The sequence below is a fragment of the Clarias gariepinus genome, chromosome 17 (genome assembly GCF_024256425.1).
Source record: "Clarias gariepinus isolate MV-2021 ecotype Netherlands chromosome 17, CGAR_prim_01v2, whole genome shotgun sequence".
NCBI classification, from domain to species: domain Eukaryota; kingdom Metazoa; phylum Chordata; class Actinopteri; order Siluriformes; family Clariidae; genus Clarias; species Clarias gariepinus.
The window spans coordinates 1,724,928-1,742,728 of NC_071116.1; the positions used below are offsets into that span (position 1 = coordinate 1,724,928).

Consider the following 17,801-nt stretch of genomic DNA (forward strand, 5'->3'; position numbering starts at 1 on the left):
AGACAGAGTGGAATTCTCACCAACATCTGGGTCAAATGCAGACATGGCCAGAATAGGAGCATTTGGAGCATTGTTCTCAAGAATATCCACAGAGTAAGAGGGCTGTGAAAAGACTGGCGCATTGTCATTAACATCTGAAAGGCGGACCACAAAGGATTCCTGCGAGGAACGGGGTGGGGAGCCCGAATCACTTGCTGTCACCGTAATGGTATATTCAGCCACGGTTTCCCTGTCCAGAAGCCCATCAGTCATTAGAGTGTAATGGCCTTCATAAGAAGAACCAATCTTAAAAGGCAACCCGGATGGGATCTGAACACTGACGTCTCCATTTTTTCCAGCATCCCCATCCTTAATGCTGAGGATGGCGATTACAGTGCCAGAGCTGACATCTTCACTCAGTACCTGTGTGACAGAATTAATACTGATAACTGGAGTGTTGTCATTAACATCAATGATCTCCACTTTAACATTACAGGAACCTTCCATGGCAGGGCTGCCTCTGTCTCTGGCCTGAACTGTGAAGTCATACAAATGTGCTCGCTCTCGATCTACTACACCTTTCACTCTGATCTCTCCAGTTTCAGGATCCACAGAGAAACCTTGCAGAACATGACTTGAGGTGTACTTATCAAAGGAATAGTAGATTTCTCCATTAAGACCATGATCAGCATCGAAAGCTGAGAGTGATGTGACTAATGTCCCGACAGGAGAGTTTTCTAAAAGAGTTACCCTTTTCAGTGGCTTTTCAAACTCTGGCGCGTTATCATTGATGTCAAGAATGTTCACAAAAACGAGAGTAGTTCCAGTTTTTTCCGGCTTTCCACCATCCAGGGCGGTCAGGTTCAAACGGAACGACCCGCGTGTTTCTCTGTCTAGTGGCTTGTTTAATACCAAAACCGGAAGTTTAGTGCTGTCACTTTTAGTTTCCACTCGTAAAATGAAATGCTCGTTTGGACTGAGGAGGTAAGAGCGCAGGGAATTGACCCCCACGTCGGCGTCCCGCGCGCTCTCCAGGCGGAAACCAGTTCCCGGTGCGGCGGCTTCGGAAATCTCCAGAGAGACGTTTTTCGTTTGGAAAACCGGTGCGTTGTCGTTCACGTCCACGACCTCGACCGTAACGTGATGCACCTCTAACGGCTTCCGGAGTAAGATCTGCGCGCGGATGTGACACGACGGCGTCGTTCCGCACACGCGCTCTCGGTCAATTTCCTGCCTGATAACTAAAGCGCCGCTGATCGGATCCACATCAAAATATTTCACGTTAGATTCCGACAGGACGCGCAGCTCCCTGTGGGTCATCGCCTGAACGTCCATGCGCAAATCCTTCAACAAGAGTCCAACTACAGTCCCGGGGTTCGACTCCTCAGCTACGGAATATAACAGTTCGGTAGCCTCGCTGTCACAAATCAGATGCAGAGCTATCCAAAGCACAAGGCGCGCCGACATCCGTGTGTGCATCAGGCTGAAGTCCATCATCATTCACTAAACACTCAGCTCTATACATGCATACGTAAATGAAAATTAACCGTGGTTATGATTGTACAAGGCATAATTACAGCAAATAAATAGACCTATAGCCTATATGCATTTAATTTTCTACATTTTAAACAAATCCGATTGCGCTCAAAACGCATCGTGGCCAACTTTCTCTTGTGATACTTCTGTTCTACAGAGGGACTAGCGGGTGGGGGTTCTGCTGCTATACAAAGAACTCGTCTTTCTATTGGAGGAAAGTTACTTTTGTCTCCAATCCGGGACAAAGAGACATGCTACACAGGAACATCTGCCAGTCGCCCCCTCCAAACACACACACACACACACACACACACACACACACACACACACACACCATAAGGTCAAGTAAATTGTATTATGCATTCCTACAGTCCGCCTCAATGTCACCTCATTCACTTCAGTATTCATGTCTTTTTACAAACAAACAACATAAATAACTGCGCATACCTGTAGTCTCTCTCTCTCTCTCTCTCTCTCTCGCGCACCACAAATTACACCACAAGTACATACAGTATTAAAAATATAAAATGAAAAGAAAGTACACCAAGAAATAAGAGATTCCTTTACAATGTAGCTTATATGTATTATATTACCTGCTGACTCTCAAACGTCCACGTGCTGTCCGGTAGTGACGCATCGAGCACGCTTAGAGTGTTTGTAAAGTCTGTGGTGCTGCTGGGTTTAACAAGGGTGAAATCACTGAATTCGGACATTGGAGAGAGATAGGAGCCGAACGACTGACTCTGAGACATCATGTCTCCTCCCAGCACCTCCACATATTTAATGGGTCCGTCAGTGTTGAGCTGGATCTGCAGGTTTCTGTTGTGGTTTTTAGACTCACCATCGCTCCGTCTGATACAGCAAGTCGAGCTGCCTCTACTGCTCCGAGCGCATTTTATTAACAATACGAAAAATGTCACCAAACACAAAAAGGAGACGGAGGCAAGAGAAATCATGAGATATAATGTGATTTTGCCACTTTTCTGATCAGGTTCTGGATTTTTGTGTCTGAAGTCTGAGATTGGTTCATGAAAGGCGTCCTCTATCAGTATATCCAGTGTGACTGTGGTGGACTGCACCGGTTCTCCGTTGTCCTGTATCTCTATGAGCAGTCTCTGTGAGGAGTCATCCTGCTCTGACACAGAGCGCTTAGTCCTCACCTCTCCTGTGTGTAAACTGACAGTGAACAGGGACGCGTCCGTCGCCTCCGCTAGCCGATAGGAAATCCAGGCGTTATGGCCCGAGTCAGCGTCCACTGCTGTGACTTTAGTAACGAGGTGTCCTGCTTTAGCGGAGCGGGGCAACCTCTGATGAGAGACAGAGCCCATGAGTGCAGAGGGGTAAATGACAGCGGGGGTGTTGTCGTTCTGGTCCACAATAAAAACATGAACCGTGGCGTTGCTGCTCAGAGACGGAGAGCCGTTATCTTTCGCTTGAACTTTGATCTGAAACACTTTTATCTTTTCATAGTCAAATGAGTGCATACTGAAGATGGTCCCGTTGTCTGAATTAATATAGAAATAAGACGACAGTGGCATGTCTTGGGCTTTGGAGTCACTTATAGAATAAGATATCTTGGCATTTTCTCCGACATCAAAGTCTGAAGCTGAGACAGAACAGACAATGGAACCTGGACTGTTGTTCTCCTTGACATACGCCTTATACGAGTTATCAGAAAACTTTGGCGGATTATCATTAACATCAAGGATTTGAACGGAAATTGATGTTTTGCTGCTCAACGAAGGAGAACCTGAATCATACGCGGTGATTTCTACGATATACTCCGGGAACATTTCGCGATCTAAAATTCCATTCGTCACTAAAGAATAGTCGTTGGAGAAAGTCGATTTCAGTATAAATGGGACCTCGGGTTGGGTGTGTAAAATGACTTTGCCATTAAGGCCTGAATCAACGTCGCGGGCGCTTATTAACGCCACAACTGTGCCACTTGGTGCGTCCTCGCGCACTGGGCTCGGTTTCGAGGTGAGCACGATTTGAGGTGGGTTGTCGTTCACGTCTAAAACGTCTATATGAACATTGCAGTGGCCCTCCATTTCAGGGACTCCTTTATCTTTAGCACTCACTTCGATATTGTACGTCGGAGTGCTTTCGAAATCCAGCTGCCCGTTCAAAAAAAATTCGCCCGTTTTTGGATCAATGTGAAACAATGAGCGAACTGCGTCGGGTGTGTGTTCTGCAAACGAATATTGTATTTCACCATTCGTGCCCTCGTCCAAATCTGTAGCATCTACTGTTAACACTGACGTCCCCTGACTGGAGATTTCACTGATGCTTACTTTATATACAGCCTTGTTGAATACGGGATTGTTGTCATTATTATCAAGGACAGTGATATTTATCTGAGAAGTGCCTGACTTGACTGGATTTCCTCCATCCAATGCGGTGAGCATCAGCTGATGAAAAGCTTTCTTCTCACGGTCAAGTGATTTCTCCAAAACCAGCTCGGGCACTTTCCGTCCATCACCGAGTTCCTTGACTTTTAAACTGAAGCATTCGTCTTTACTTAACGTGTACGATTTTAAAGAATTACTCCCTACATCTGCGTCTTGTGCACTTTCCAGGGGGAAGCGCACTCCGGGCACGGTAGACTCTGCGATTTTTAGCGCACGATCGGTTGACTGAAAACGAGGATTATTGTCATTAATGTCCTGTATTTCAACATCTACTCTGTAAAGCTGAAGGGGATCCTCGATTATGACCTGAACTGGCAACAGACAATTTGCGTTCTGTCCACAAAGGCTCTCTCTGTCGATCCTTTCATCAACCACCAGCTCACCTTTCCCTAGATTTACACTGAAATACTGCTTACCTGATTCGGTGGCTATTCGCAATTTACGATCATAAAGCTCGGATATTTTCAAGCCTAGATCTTTCGCGATATTTCCGACAACCGAGCCCACGTTCAATTCCTCGGGAACGGAATAGCGAGTTTGGCCTTGTGCGTTATTCCACAAAAGAAGAAAGAGAAACAACCAGAATAAAAGGCACCTCCATCCACCAACCCACGTCCTCTTTGTCATCCTGGTAGAAAACAGACGAATCACCACATTGATGGAAAATGTAAAATCCCCCCAAAACGTAGAATAATTTCTCGATTTTGTTCCAGACGTTTATTGTAATCCATTTTTATTTGTAAGAGGAGGCGCACATCACGGTCTGTACTGGCTCTGTGCATTGTGCGATTCCCTGTCATGGGGGAGGGAGTGGATCTCTTTGTACAGTCGAGCTTGTTATTGGAGCTCTGACGTCCAATAACAAAATGGCTGCGTCTTAAAGGCACACAGGCGCGCGCATAATATCATTTAAAGTAATCGAATTCAGAATAATCAATCTGTAAATTATTTTAGACAAATTTCCTTTTCAAATTCACCCAGAAGAGGACAATCTTAGGGTTTGGGGTGGAGTTATCTTTGCTTACAAAATCAATCCTGGACAAAAAAAAAAAAAAAAAAAAAATGTCACCACATTATCCTTCTTTAATCTTGCGTGGTATCTATGCAGCACAGAGTCTTCTATAACTGTTTCATATAAATATCGCTTCTATTGCCAAATGCTATTCTTATTATTATTATTATCATTATTATGATTTAAACAAAATAAATATTAATTAAATCTAAAAATAAGGCCGTTTACCAAGAGACCTCGCTGTTCATTTTATGGTGCTGAAAAACACGTGCTCTCTCTCTCTCTCTCTCTCTCTCTCACACACACACACACACACACACACACAAAACAAGCCTGGCATTGTTAGAAAGAATACAGGTTTAACTCTTTTCAATATGTAATTTATGCCATTTTGCGAATGATTAAGGTTTGTCTGTAGTTCCATCATAAAAAATTCTCCCATGTGTCACATGGAGGAAATGAATAAACCAAATAAACATAAATATTTAATGAAAGCAGTTTATGAGAAAAATAGCAGACTTCTCACAGCAGGAAGGTCGCTTACATGAGGCCCTTTACAAATTCGCTGTTCACTTTGCGGTGCTGAAAAACAACATACTGTACTCTCTCGCTCCCCCCCCCCCCCCTCTCTCTCTCTCTCACACACACACACACTTTACTCTCTCTCTCTCTTTCTCTCTTTAGGTCTCTCTACATACTTAACTTTAAGGTAGGACAACGTATTAAAATCTGTGCTTTTCCCCTCACCTGCTGACTCTCAAACGTCCACGTGCTGTCCGGTAGTGAGGCATCGAGCACGCTTAGAGTGTTTGTAAAGTCTGTGGTGCTGCTGGGTTTAACGAGGGTGAAATCACTGAATTCGGACATTGGAGAGAGATAGGAGCCGAACGACTGACTCTGAGACATCATGTCTCCTCCCAGCACCTCCACATATTTAATGGGTCCGTCAGTGTTGAGCTGAATCTGCAGGTTTCTGTTGTGGTTTTTAGACTCACCATCGCTCCGTCTGATACAGCAAGTCGAGCTGCCTCTACTGCCCCGAGCGCATTTTATTAACAATACGAAAAATGTCACCAAACATAAAAAGGAGACGGAGGCAAGAGAAATCATGAGATATAATGTGATTTTGCCACTTTTCTGATCAGGTTCTGGATTTTTGTGTCTGAAGTCTGAAATTGGTTCATGAAAGGCGTCCTCTATCAGTATATCCAGTGTGACTGTGGTGGACTGCACCGGTTCTCCGTTGTCCTTTATCTCTATGAGCAGTCTCTGAGAGGAGTCATCCTGCTCTGACACAGAGCGCTTAGTCCTCACCTCTCCTGTGTGTAAACTGACAGTGAACAGGGACGCGTCCGTCGCCTCCGCTAGCCGATAGGAAATCCAGGCGTTATGGCCCGAGTCAGCGTCCACTGCTGTGACTTTAGTAACGAGGTGTCCTGCTTTAGCGGAGCGGGGCAACCTCTGATGAGAGACAGAGCCCATGAGTGCAGAGGGGTAAATGACAGCGGGGGCGTTGTCGTTCTGGTCCACAATAAAAACATGAACCGTGGCGTTGCTGCTCAGAGACGGAGAGCCGTTATCTTTCGCTTGGACAATAATGCTCAACATTTTTATCTTTTCATAGTCAAATGAGCTCATGGTGTACAGGGTGCCATTCTCAGAATTTATATAAAAATAAGACGACGCCGGAACTTGATTCATTTTCGAGTCCAGTATAGAATATGAGACTAAAGCGTTTTTGTCTGTGTCTGTGTCAAACGCTTTTAAGGAAATCAACGTATTTCCCGCTTGTTTATTTTCTTTTACATACACACTATAAGACGGTTGAGCGAAAATCGGAGGATTGTCATTTACGTCAAGTATTTTTACATTAACAACTTTTTCAGATTTTAAAGATGGCACACCAGAATCATGAGCAATAATTTTCACATTATAATCCGATTTAACCTCACGGTCTAACCGTGAATCAGTAATCAGAGAGTAATGATTATCAAAAGATGGTTTAAGTTTAAAAGGAAAATTAGGAGAAATGTTTATCTCGACTTTGCCATTATCAGCTGAGTCCAAATCTCTAACATTAATGAGTGCCACCACAGTTCCAATTGTCGCATTTTCTGGCACAGGACTCGGCAAAGATGTGAAAATGATTTCAGGTGCGTTATCATTTTCATCCACAATGTCTATGTGAACAGGCGAGTGGCCCTCAAGAGCGGGATTTCCCTTATCCTTTGCACATACATCAAATGTATATGACTTCGTGATCTCGTAATCTAAATGTCCTAATACTGTAATATCTCCTGTATCTGGGTTTACACTGAAAGCTCGCTTCACTGAATCAGTAGTGTGAGCTCCAAAATAATACTCAACTTCACTATTTGAACCTTCGTCTAAATCCGTGGCTTTTATTTGTATTACATTTGAACCAGCCACGGCGCTTTCATGCACTTGGGCTTTATACGCACTCACTTCAAATTTCGGTTCGTTGTCATTAACGTCTTGAACAATGATTTGCACTAAAGCAGTGCCGGATTTAACCGGATTCCCTCCATCCAAGGCTGTTAAAATGAGTTTATGGACAGACTGTTTCTCTCTGTCTAGAGGTTTGTCTACAATCAGCTCTGGCACTTTCCTTCCATCTTTAAGGGTTTTTACATTTAGACGGAAAAAATCGTTTTTGCTCAGAGAATAAGAGCTCAAACTGTTACTACCAACGTCGAGATCCTCGGCACTTTCGAGAGGAAACCGAGCTCCTGTAGAACTGGATTCTGGAATTTTTAACACGCCATCTTTTGTGTGGAAATTCGGCGCGTTGTCGTTTATATCTTGTACTTCAATTTCAACCCTGTGCAGCTGTAAAGGGTTCTCAATAACAACCTGCAGCTGTAAAAGGCAGCTGCCGCTTTGTGCGCAAATGCCTTCACGATCAATCCTACCATTCACCACCAGATCGCCCTTTTCTGAATCGACACGAAAATACTGCCCGCTAGACTCGGAAGTTATTCGTAACTTACGATGAGCGATATCCGAGACGTCAAAACCAAGGTCTTTGGCGAGATTTCCGACCACAAAGCCTTCCTTCAATTCCTCTGGTATGGTATAGCGAACCTGAGCTTCGGTTATATTCCATAACAGAGAGAAAACCGACACACCGAGCAGACTCAACGCTGTCCTTTTCCACCCCTCTTTGATTTTGTGTATCATCTTATCAAAATATTCTTATTTTCCATTAGTTAGCAGGTCTCCTGCATCCACAGATCAACGTCATGACGATCCTTAACTTGATCATATAAATCCTGACATTTTGAAGCGTCCACTATGTTGTAATCAGCAATATAACATACAAAGACAGCATGCTCTGTCTCTGCAACCTCATCATTGTACTGCTGCTGCTCCTATGCAAGGGGGAGGGAGTGGATCCCTTTGTACAATCTTGCACACCATTGGCACAAAGCTCAGCTGATATGCTCCAATGGGAAACAGTGTGCTTCTTAAAGCCACAGTAGACTTTAGACTAGTTTAGTCTGAAATATGTAAGATTTATAATAATATGGGTCTGAAATTAAGTGATCTTGGGTAGTAAATATACTATATTTGGTGAAACATAAAAAACAAAACAAATAAATGACTACTTTAAGAGAAATAGAGTTAATAGATAATGTGCAACTGACCGATTATTATTCAAACACAAATAAATTAATTCTGCCCTAAGAAAAGGAGAGAAATGTAGCCTGGAGTAATTATCATTCTCATCATCATCATTATGATGATTATAAAAAAGAAACATTCTTCTTCTTCTTCTTCTTATTCTTCTTCTTCTTATTATTATTATTATCATTAGTATTAATATTATCATTATTAAGAAGGATGAACAAAAGAAGACAAGATGTTGTCAGGCTGTGTACACTTTCTTGGATATAACTTCAGTAAAACAATTATCCCATTTACCAGAATTAGGACATAAATAAGCTTAAATAATAATAATAATAATAATAATAATAATAATAATAATAATAAAAACACAAACTGAAAAATGCCAAAAAAAATCATAAATGAGCAAAATCAAGCAAAAGCAGAAGGAGGAGAAAAGCCAGAGGTAACATTTGTTATTGAAAGCAAGAGAGGGAGAGAGAGAGCGAGAGAGAGAGAGCGAGAGAGAGAGAGAGAGACCCAAAAGCTTAAAAAAAAACGTTGTGGTTCTTGAAGACGTAAAACCAATTAACCTAGCCTCTTCTCTGGAATGATGTTTTGTAAAAATAAAAATAAAAATCAGTATACTATTTCGACGATTAAGTAACAAATAGGAAATAAATAACCCAAAGAAACATAAACATACACTTAACGCAATAAAAGCATTAGCAGACAAAATAGCAAACACATCCCAGTAGAAAGTTCTTTTACATAAGGACGTTTAAAAGTCGCTGTCTACTTTACGGTACTGAAAGCTCTCTCTCTCTCTCTCTCTCTCTCTCTCTTTCTTTCTTTCTCTCTCTCGCTCCTGTTCTCTGTTTTAAAACATATTCATCCTTAAGGTAAGACAATGCTATATAACATGTGCGCTTTTCCCCTCACCTGCTGACTCTCAAACGTCCACGTGCTGTCCGGTAGTGACGCATCGAGCACGCTTAGAGTGTTTGTAAAGTCTGTGGTGCTGCTGGGTTTAACGAGGGTGAAATCACTGAATTCGGACATTGGAGAGAGATAGGAGCCGAACGACTGACTCTGAGACATCATGTCTCCTCCCAGCACCTCCACATATTTAATGGGTCCGTCAGTGTTGAGCTGAATCTGCAGGTTTCTGTTGTGGTTTTTAGACTCACCATCGCTCCGTCTGATACAGCAAGTCGAGCTGCCTCTACTGCCCCGAGCGCATTTTATTAACAATACGAAAAATGTCACCAAACACAAAAAGGAGACGGAGGCAAGAGAAATCATGAGATATAATGTGATTTTGCCACTTTTCTGATCAGGTTCTGGATTTTTGTGTCTGAAGTCTGAGATTGGTTCATGAAAGGCGTCCTCTATCAGTATATCCAGTGTGACTGTGGTGGACTGCACCGAGTCTCCGTTGTCTTTTATTTCTATGAGCAGTCTCTGAGAGGAGTCATCCTGCTCTGACACAGAGCGCTTAGTCCTCACCTCTCCTGTGTGTAAACTGACAGTGAACAGGGACGCGTCCGTCGCCTCCGCTAGCCGATAGGAAATCCAGGCGTTATGGCCCGAGTCAGCGTCCACTGCTGTGACTTTAGTAACGAGGTGTCCTGCTTTAGCGGAGCGGGGCAACCTCTGATGAGAGACAGAGCCCATGAGTGCAGAGGGGTAAATGACAGCGGGGGCGTTGTCGTTCTGGTCCACAATAAAAACATGAACCGTGGCGTTGCTGCTCAGAGCCGGAGAGCCGTTATCTTTCGCTTGGACTTTAATCTGAAACACTTTTATTCTTTCATAGTCGAACGAGTGCATACTGAAGATGCTTCCGTTGTCTGAATTTATGTAAAAGTAAGAGGAGATTGACATGCCCTGAATGCGCGACTCTGTAATTGAATATGAAATTTTGGCATTTTCTCCTTGATCTGGATCAGAAGCTGATACGGTGCATACTACATTCCCGGCATTAACGTTTTCTTTTATATAAGTCACATATGAAGATTGTAAGAAGACCGGGGGATTATCATTTACATCTAATACTTCAACAGATATTTGAGTTTTTGACCGTAGCGGTGGATTTCCGGAGTCTTCTGCTATAATCTCAACCGTGTATTTAGGGAACGTTTCCTGATCTAAATTTGAATCCGTGACTAAGGCATAATAATTCGAAATAGACGGTTTTAGTGTGAATGGTAAACCCGGCTGTATGCTCAGTCTAACCTTTCCGTTTTCACCGGAATCACTGTCCTTTGCTCCTATTAGAGCCACTACTGTACCTGGGGCTGCATCCTCTCTAACTGGTTTAGGAAGAGATTTCAGAATAATCTCGGGCACGTTGTCATTAACGTCTACTATTTCAATCTCTACACTGCAGAGACCCTCTAAAGACGAAGCCCCTTTGTCTGAAGCGATCACCTCAAATTTAAAGGAACTGACTGATTCATAATCTAAATAATCTTTGACCGTGATGGCGCCGTTTTCTTGGTCAATAGAGAATACATTTTGAATGCTCGTCGGCGTGCTCGGTTCAAATGAATAAATTAGCTCGCTATTTGCGCCTTCGTCCGCGTCTTTGGCTTTAACTGTCAGAATAACTGTCTCTCGCGCCGTGTTTTCAGGCAGTTTCACCTTGTATGTTGGCTTTTCAAAAATAGGAGAATTGTCGTTACTGTCTTGCACCTGAACAATAAGTGCCGTTGTTCCAGACCTTGCTGGATTCCCACCATCCACTGCAGTCAACACGAGGTTGTGCGTGGACAGCTTTTCCCTATCCAAAGCCTTTTCTAAAACTAATTCAGGGGTTTTAACACCGTCCTTATTTTTCACACTTAAAACGAAATATTCATTTTTACTTAGCACGTACGACTGTAACGAATTTGACCCAATATCTGGATCTTTTGCCGTTTCCAAACGAAATCTTGCCCCTGGCACTCTAGCCTCCTCTACATTAACAACGATTTGATTATTAAGAAAAAACGGCGAATTGTCATTCACATCTTGTATGTCTATTTCCACGCGATACATTTGTAAAGGGTTTTCTATTATCGCCTCTAGCGTTAACGTACACTTCGCAATTGTAGCGCATATCTGTTCCCTGTCGACTCTGTCTGTAATTATTATCTCCCCCTTCCCCAAATCAATACCGAAATACTGCTTACCAGATTCGCTTGCTATCTGTAATTTACGATCATATATTTCAGAAAGTCCAAGGTCCAGATCTTTTGCGATATTTCCAACCACAGACCCCTTTTTTAATTCCTCGGGAATGGAGTAGCGAATCTGCGCCTCTATTGTACTCCAAACGAGGCATAAAAGCCACATCATTTGCCGTGAATAACGCGATTTCCATGTCAACGCTCCCATTTCCATGCGTGCGATGATGATAAACATTCGATTTCCAAAACCATTACAAGTTAAAATGTTCGTCCTAATCCATAATCGGCATCCCAAAACGCTGACTCTAAAGCTGTTCTCATTGTGAACGCTGTCCCGTCGGGCTAAGCTTTGCTTGTGGAATATGGCACTCAGAGGGCTTGGAGGAGAGACTGGATCTCTTTGTGTGTTTCAGCACCCTATTGGCGGACAGCGCTCCAATTGCTCACAAGCCTGAGCAGAGCCTTAAAGGGACATACGGACTAATAACAGCACGGCGTGGTGCATTGCTGTAAGCAAATGCTTTAAATGCAATACCTAAGTCAAGTAATATTACTTTGAAAATGTATTTCAAAATCCAATGTCTACAAGGAATAATTTCGGATAAAACCAGAACTTACAAGTTTAAGAAGAAAATGTATTCCTTTAAATACCCCCACATTATGCATTTAAACCTCCTAGTGCCAAATGGTGATTGTCATATAAATTAATTGTTATGACTTGTCTTGTCTTCTTGTCTATACTGTGCATATTAAGTAAAAGTTAGTTTTAATATAATATCTTCTACAATTTTATTACATCCTATTTTACCATATCATTTTATCATGTCAAGTGTATCCTACTATATATCTTTAATTTTTTCCCCCAACCTTGTATTGTCCTAATTCTGCTTATCGAGTAGAACGTTAAATCTGAAAATAAACGCTAGTCTTAAGGCGTCCGAGCTCTAAACACAGTATTTTACATTGATAATATTTAATTTACCTGCTTCATTAGTGGTATAAAGCCAAAACAGCTTTAAATGTTGCATAGCGACATTAATAACGGCATCGCAAAGTAGAAGAATTATCACAATGGAATTGTGCGATAGTGTATGGCGTTTTACACTAGCCCCGTAAAAGACAGCTGTGAGTTGACAGCATGCGGTCATCTATCATAAGGGTGGCGATAGGGTGGACAGATTTTACAAACATTTTAGCTAAACAACATCTCGACCACATACAAGGCCTGAAACTAACACCAAAATTCGGTATAAATATTTAAACAAACTTTAAACTACATAAAATAATTATTTTATGAAGATTCATATTTGTTAAACGCTTCTGTGGACAAGCAGAATGAAATTAAAAAGAAAATTGTTACATATGAATTGTGAAGTGGCTGATCCGAAAGCATAAACATCTCAGGCCATCCCTAAAAATGTCCTTAAGGTATAGGAACAGGTAAGATGAGATACACAACCATGTATGAATGAATACAAAAATGTAATCAAGTATGGTCCTTTGTTCGTTAGAAATCACTAAATTATGAAGTACAGCCACCAAGCATCACATCCTTAGAAATCTACAATAAAACTTTTTTTTTCTCCATTAAACGAATATATCTGAAATAGGCTTAGAACCATCGGCGAAACACGTGGAAACAAACAAACAAACAAAAACTCAATTTACATTCTATGCTGTACAGGAAGTCTAATTTTATATATATTAAAAATATATTAATCATCATACAATCTACATTCTTATAAAAACGGCGCTTTTTAAATAAAAAATATGAGCAAAAGACGGAGTGCCGCAGAAACTTAAAAGTGTTAGAAAGTGTGGAATTAATTATGCATGATAAATCACCCTCTCACCTGCTGACTCTCAAACGTCCACGTGCTGTCCGGTAGTGACGCATCGAGCACGCTTAGAGTGTTTGTAAAGTCTGTGGTGCTGCTGGGTTTAACGAGGGTGAAATCACTGAATTCGGACATTGGAGAGAGATAGGAGCCGAACGACTGACTCTGAGACATCATGTCTCCTCCCAGCACCTCCACATATTTAATGGGTCCGTCAGTGTTGAGCTGGATCTGCAGGTTTCTGTTGTGGTTTTTAGACTCACCATCGCTCCGTCTGATACAGCAAGTCGAGCTGCCTCTACTGCTCCGAGCGCATTTTATTAACAATACGAAAAATGTCACCAAACATAAAAAGGAGACGGAGGCAAGAGAAATCATGAGATATAATGTGATTTTGCTACTTTTCTGATCAGGTTCTGGATTTTTGTGTCTGAAGTCTGAGATTGGTTCATGAAAGGCGTCCTCTATCAGTATATCCAGTGTGACTGTGGTGGACTGCACCGGTTCTCCGTTGTCCTTTATCTCTATGAGCAGTCTCTGAGAGGAGTCATCCTGCTCTGACACAGAGCGCTTAGTCCTCACCTCTCCTGTGTGTAAACTGACAGTGAACAGGGACGCGTCCGTCGCCTCCGCTAGCCGATAGGAAATCCAGGCGTTATGGCCCGAGTCAGCGTCCACTGCTGTGACTTTAGTAACGAGGTGTCCTGCTTTAGCGGAGCGGGGCAACCTCTGATGAGAGACAGAGCCCATGAGTGCAGAGGGGTAAATGACAGCGGGGGTGTTGTCGTTCTGGTCCACAATAAAAACATGAACCGTGGCGTTGCTGCTCAGAGACGGAGAGCCGTTATCTTTCGCCTGGACTTTGATCTGAAACATTTTCATCTTTTCGTGATCAAATGAGTGCATACTGAAGATGGTCCCGTTGTCTGAATTAATATAGATATAAGATGATAGTGGCGCGTCGAGTACCCTGGACTCTAAAATAGAATAAGCAACTTTAGCATTCTCTCCCTGATCTGGATCAGAAGCCGACACCGAACACAGTATTGATCCAGCAGCGCTGTTTTCTTTAACGTGCACAACGTATGACTGTTGCGTAAAAACAGGTGCGTTATCATTTACATCTAAAACATTTACAAGTATTTCTTGCTTAGACGTGAGCTGTGGTGATCCTGAATCAGATGCAACAATCACAACCGAATATGCAGAGTGCGTTTCTCTGTCCAGTTTCTGATCTGTGATTAAAGCGTAATGATTTGATAAAGATGTTTTTAAGGAAAATGGCGTGCCAGGTAATAACGTCAAAGTAACCTGACCGTTATCACCTTTGTCTAAGTCTTTAGTACTTATTAAAGCTACTACTGTGCCACTAGGGGCGTCTTCCCGCACAGGACTCGGGGAGGATTTTAATATGATCTCTGGTGCGTTATCGTTAATATCTAATACATCCAGATGCACACTACAGACACCCTCCATTGGGGGACTTCCTTTATCTCTGGCTACAATATCAAAATCAAAAGACTGGTCGGTCTCATAATCTATTGTATTTTTTACTTTAATCTCACCATTGGCTGGATCAACAGAAAACAAGTTGCTTACCGTGTCCGGGGTGTGAGGACCAAACGAATAACTCACTTCTTTGTTTGCGCCTTCGTCTAGATCTATAGCTGTTACACTAAGAACAACCACTCCTGGGGTCGTGTTTTCTGTGATTTGCTCGTCGTATTGAGTTTTTTTAAATGATGGAGCATTATCGTTTGTGTCAAGTACGCTAATGGAGATTTTTGTTGTGCCAGAACGTGCAGGTTTTCCGCCATCTAAAGCAGTAAGCGTGAGACTGATTACTGACTGTTTTTCTCTATCCAAAGATTTTTCTATTACAAGCTCTGGCACACGAGATCCATCCTTAGCTATTTTTACATCTAGTGCAAAATATTCATTTTTGCTCAGTGTGTAAGTGCGCAGCGAGTTTGATCCTACATCAGGATCCTGTGCTGATTCTAAACGAAACCTTGCACCAGACGCGATTGATTCATAAATATCCAAAGTGTTTTCTTTTTTAAGGAAAACTGGAGAATTGTCATTGATGTCTTGAATTTCTATTTCAAAACGATGCAGTTGCAATGGATTTTCTAAAATAGCCTCTAAAGGCAGAATACATGTAGCCATTTGTTGGCACAAATTCTCCCTGTCAATTCTCTCCCTCACGACCAGCTCACCCTTTGTTGAATCTACGCCGAAATACTGCTTTCCAGACTCGACAGCAATCTGTAAGTTCCGTTCAAAGACGTCAGATAATTTTAAATCCAGATCTTTGGCGATATTTCCAACAACAGTGCCCTCGTTTTGTTCTTCTGGTATTGTGTAACGAATCTGCGCCTCGGTAATATTCCACACAGAAAACGCATAGAGCAGCCCGGAAATCCACCATTTTCTACGCATATTTATCCTCAAAGTATCTATTCGCACAAACATCGATGTAAAGTATCCAAAATGAGTTTGAAACGCATTGCAAGATGTAACATCCGTTTTTTCTGCTGATGGAACAAGCGCCTCAATTTACGCATAAACCTCACTCCAGGGTGAAGCTGCTCTTGTGAGAGGAGAGGCACAATAGAAAGGGGAGGGAGTAGATCGCTTTGTATATAGTTCAGCTTGCTATTGGTGGAGGGTGGTCCAATAGACTGAGCAGAATAGGCTGCTCTGGTTTAAAAAGACAGGATCTTTATAAATGGTTTATAATGTTTAAAAGAAAAGGAGGAGGCTGGGCAGGAGAATGTGCAAAGAAAGCCAAATTTATAGCTTAGTAAATACTCAGAAAAGCTTTAAAAAACTCCTTGTTTGAAAAGGTTTTTGAGTAAATTATTAAGCATAAAAATTAGCAAATACCAAATTCTTAGACAAAAAGAAATTCAAAGGTTTTGGGCTGAGAAACAGATTTTCATAGCACTTTTAAGAAACTCAGACAGTGATATGTCAAAATAGAGAAAGAGAGTGAGAGTGAGAGAGAAACAGAGAGAGAGAGAGAGAGAGAGAGAGAGAGAGAGAGAGATGCGTACATGTTGTTTTCTATAATAAAAACGCACTAACAAACCAAAAGGCATGTATGCACGTGCAAATAACTGACCCAGGGTGTATGAGCATTTGCCCCTTTGTCCCTTCATGTCAAAAGTGTCATTTTTTAAGCAGTATGTTGTGTTTATTTCTTTCATGTAGTTAATTTCGTGAAGGCGTTCCCGTGGCTTTTACTAAAATAGCATTCAATAAATAGTATGTATAATAATTTGGCTGTAAATAAAGTTATCTGGCTGCTGTCAGGCAGGTTACGTTACAGGATTACTTTTCATCTGGGATTGTGTCCTCTGTCACATGCACTGGCTAATGATGTTGCATTTCTATGGGTAATAATAAGGTGGAGCTTTAGCTGTCTGCACCTTTGGCCATTTTCGGTGGCCTAATTTGTACATCGTTTGTTGCAACATTATTTTAAAGGACAAAGTGAACGTGCATGTTTGTGCGTTATTTCACTGGATAAGGAGCAACGTTTAATTACCAACATGTTTGAGAAACTATGGACGAAATTAGGAGCAGGTAAAGAAATGTACTTTGTTCCTGGTTGTCTTAGTTACGTTGGTTTGTCATGGTTCAAAACTATTTAAACTAGATTTCTGTCTCATTTATAGTTTACTTTAAAGTTATAATTTAATGTTTTACATGTGACTTTTTTATTACTATTAATCACAATTTATGCAAGTAAACGTAGTGCTTGTCAGCAGGCAAAGTAGGCACCGCTTGGGGGTCCACGCCAGTAGGGGGCCCCCAAAGGATGAAAAAAATATTTAATATTTATAAAATAATGGCGATGATTGCTGGTTTAAGAAACACTCGGCAAATTTTTGCCTGTAGGGCCACAACACACTGTACAGTTTTTTTTAAGGTGGTTTAATATTAATTATGTGCAACACTTTTTAATTATGATAAATAAAAGTTGGTGAATTGAAAGTTGTTAGCAAATTTGCTTTGTTCCCGGACTGAGTGAGACAGAGCCTGGGATGAATATTGAGGCTGTCAAGTTATTCACTTGCATTATATACAGGAAGTATATTTACGACTGTTGAAAACGTATATAAATATATCTACAATGTAAGCTCTAACAGTACAAGATACTACGTGCAGTAAAATAAGGATTTTCCCTCAACATTACCTCCCTTTAAATCAACTC

At 41.7% G+C, this 17,801-nt stretch overlaps 3 protein-coding genes across 52 annotated transcripts in view; all 3 read right to left on the bottom strand.

The window, feature by feature from the left end:
* Positions 1-17,801, bottom strand: part of LOC128545731 (protocadherin gamma-C5-like) — a 241,929-nt gene that overhangs the window by 9,036 nt on the left and 215,092 nt on the right. For 2 of the 50 annotated variants that reach the window (XM_053516310.1, XM_053516283.1), the window contains exon 1: positions 2,109-4,696. The exons of the other annotated variants lie outside the window; for them this stretch is intronic. In XM_053516310.1, coding sequence (XP_053372285.1) covers positions 2,109-4,556 — 2,448 coding nt within the window. In that variant the 5' untranslated portion in view covers positions 4,557-4,696. Of the gene's footprint in view, positions 1-2,108; positions 4,697-17,801 lie in introns of those variants that run through there. 50 annotated transcript variants of the gene reach the window in all.
* LOC128545615 (protocadherin gamma-C5-like) lies at positions 5,632-8,279 on the bottom strand. The gene has a single exon (XM_053516078.1). It carries the CDS (start codon positions 8,140-8,142, stop codon positions 5,632-5,634), a length of 2,511 nt encoding a protein of 836 aa, XP_053372053.1. The 5' UTR covers positions 8,143-8,279.
* Positions 9,466-16,154, bottom strand: LOC128505532 (uncharacterized). The gene is made up of 2 exons (XM_053476028.1): positions 13,595-16,154; positions 9,466-12,093 (listed from the first exon to the last, which is right to left on the bottom strand). The coding sequence occupies exons 1-2, from the start codon at positions 16,052-16,054 to the stop codon at positions 9,466-9,468; spliced, it is 5,088 nt and encodes a 1,695-aa protein (XP_053332003.1). The 5' UTR covers positions 16,055-16,154.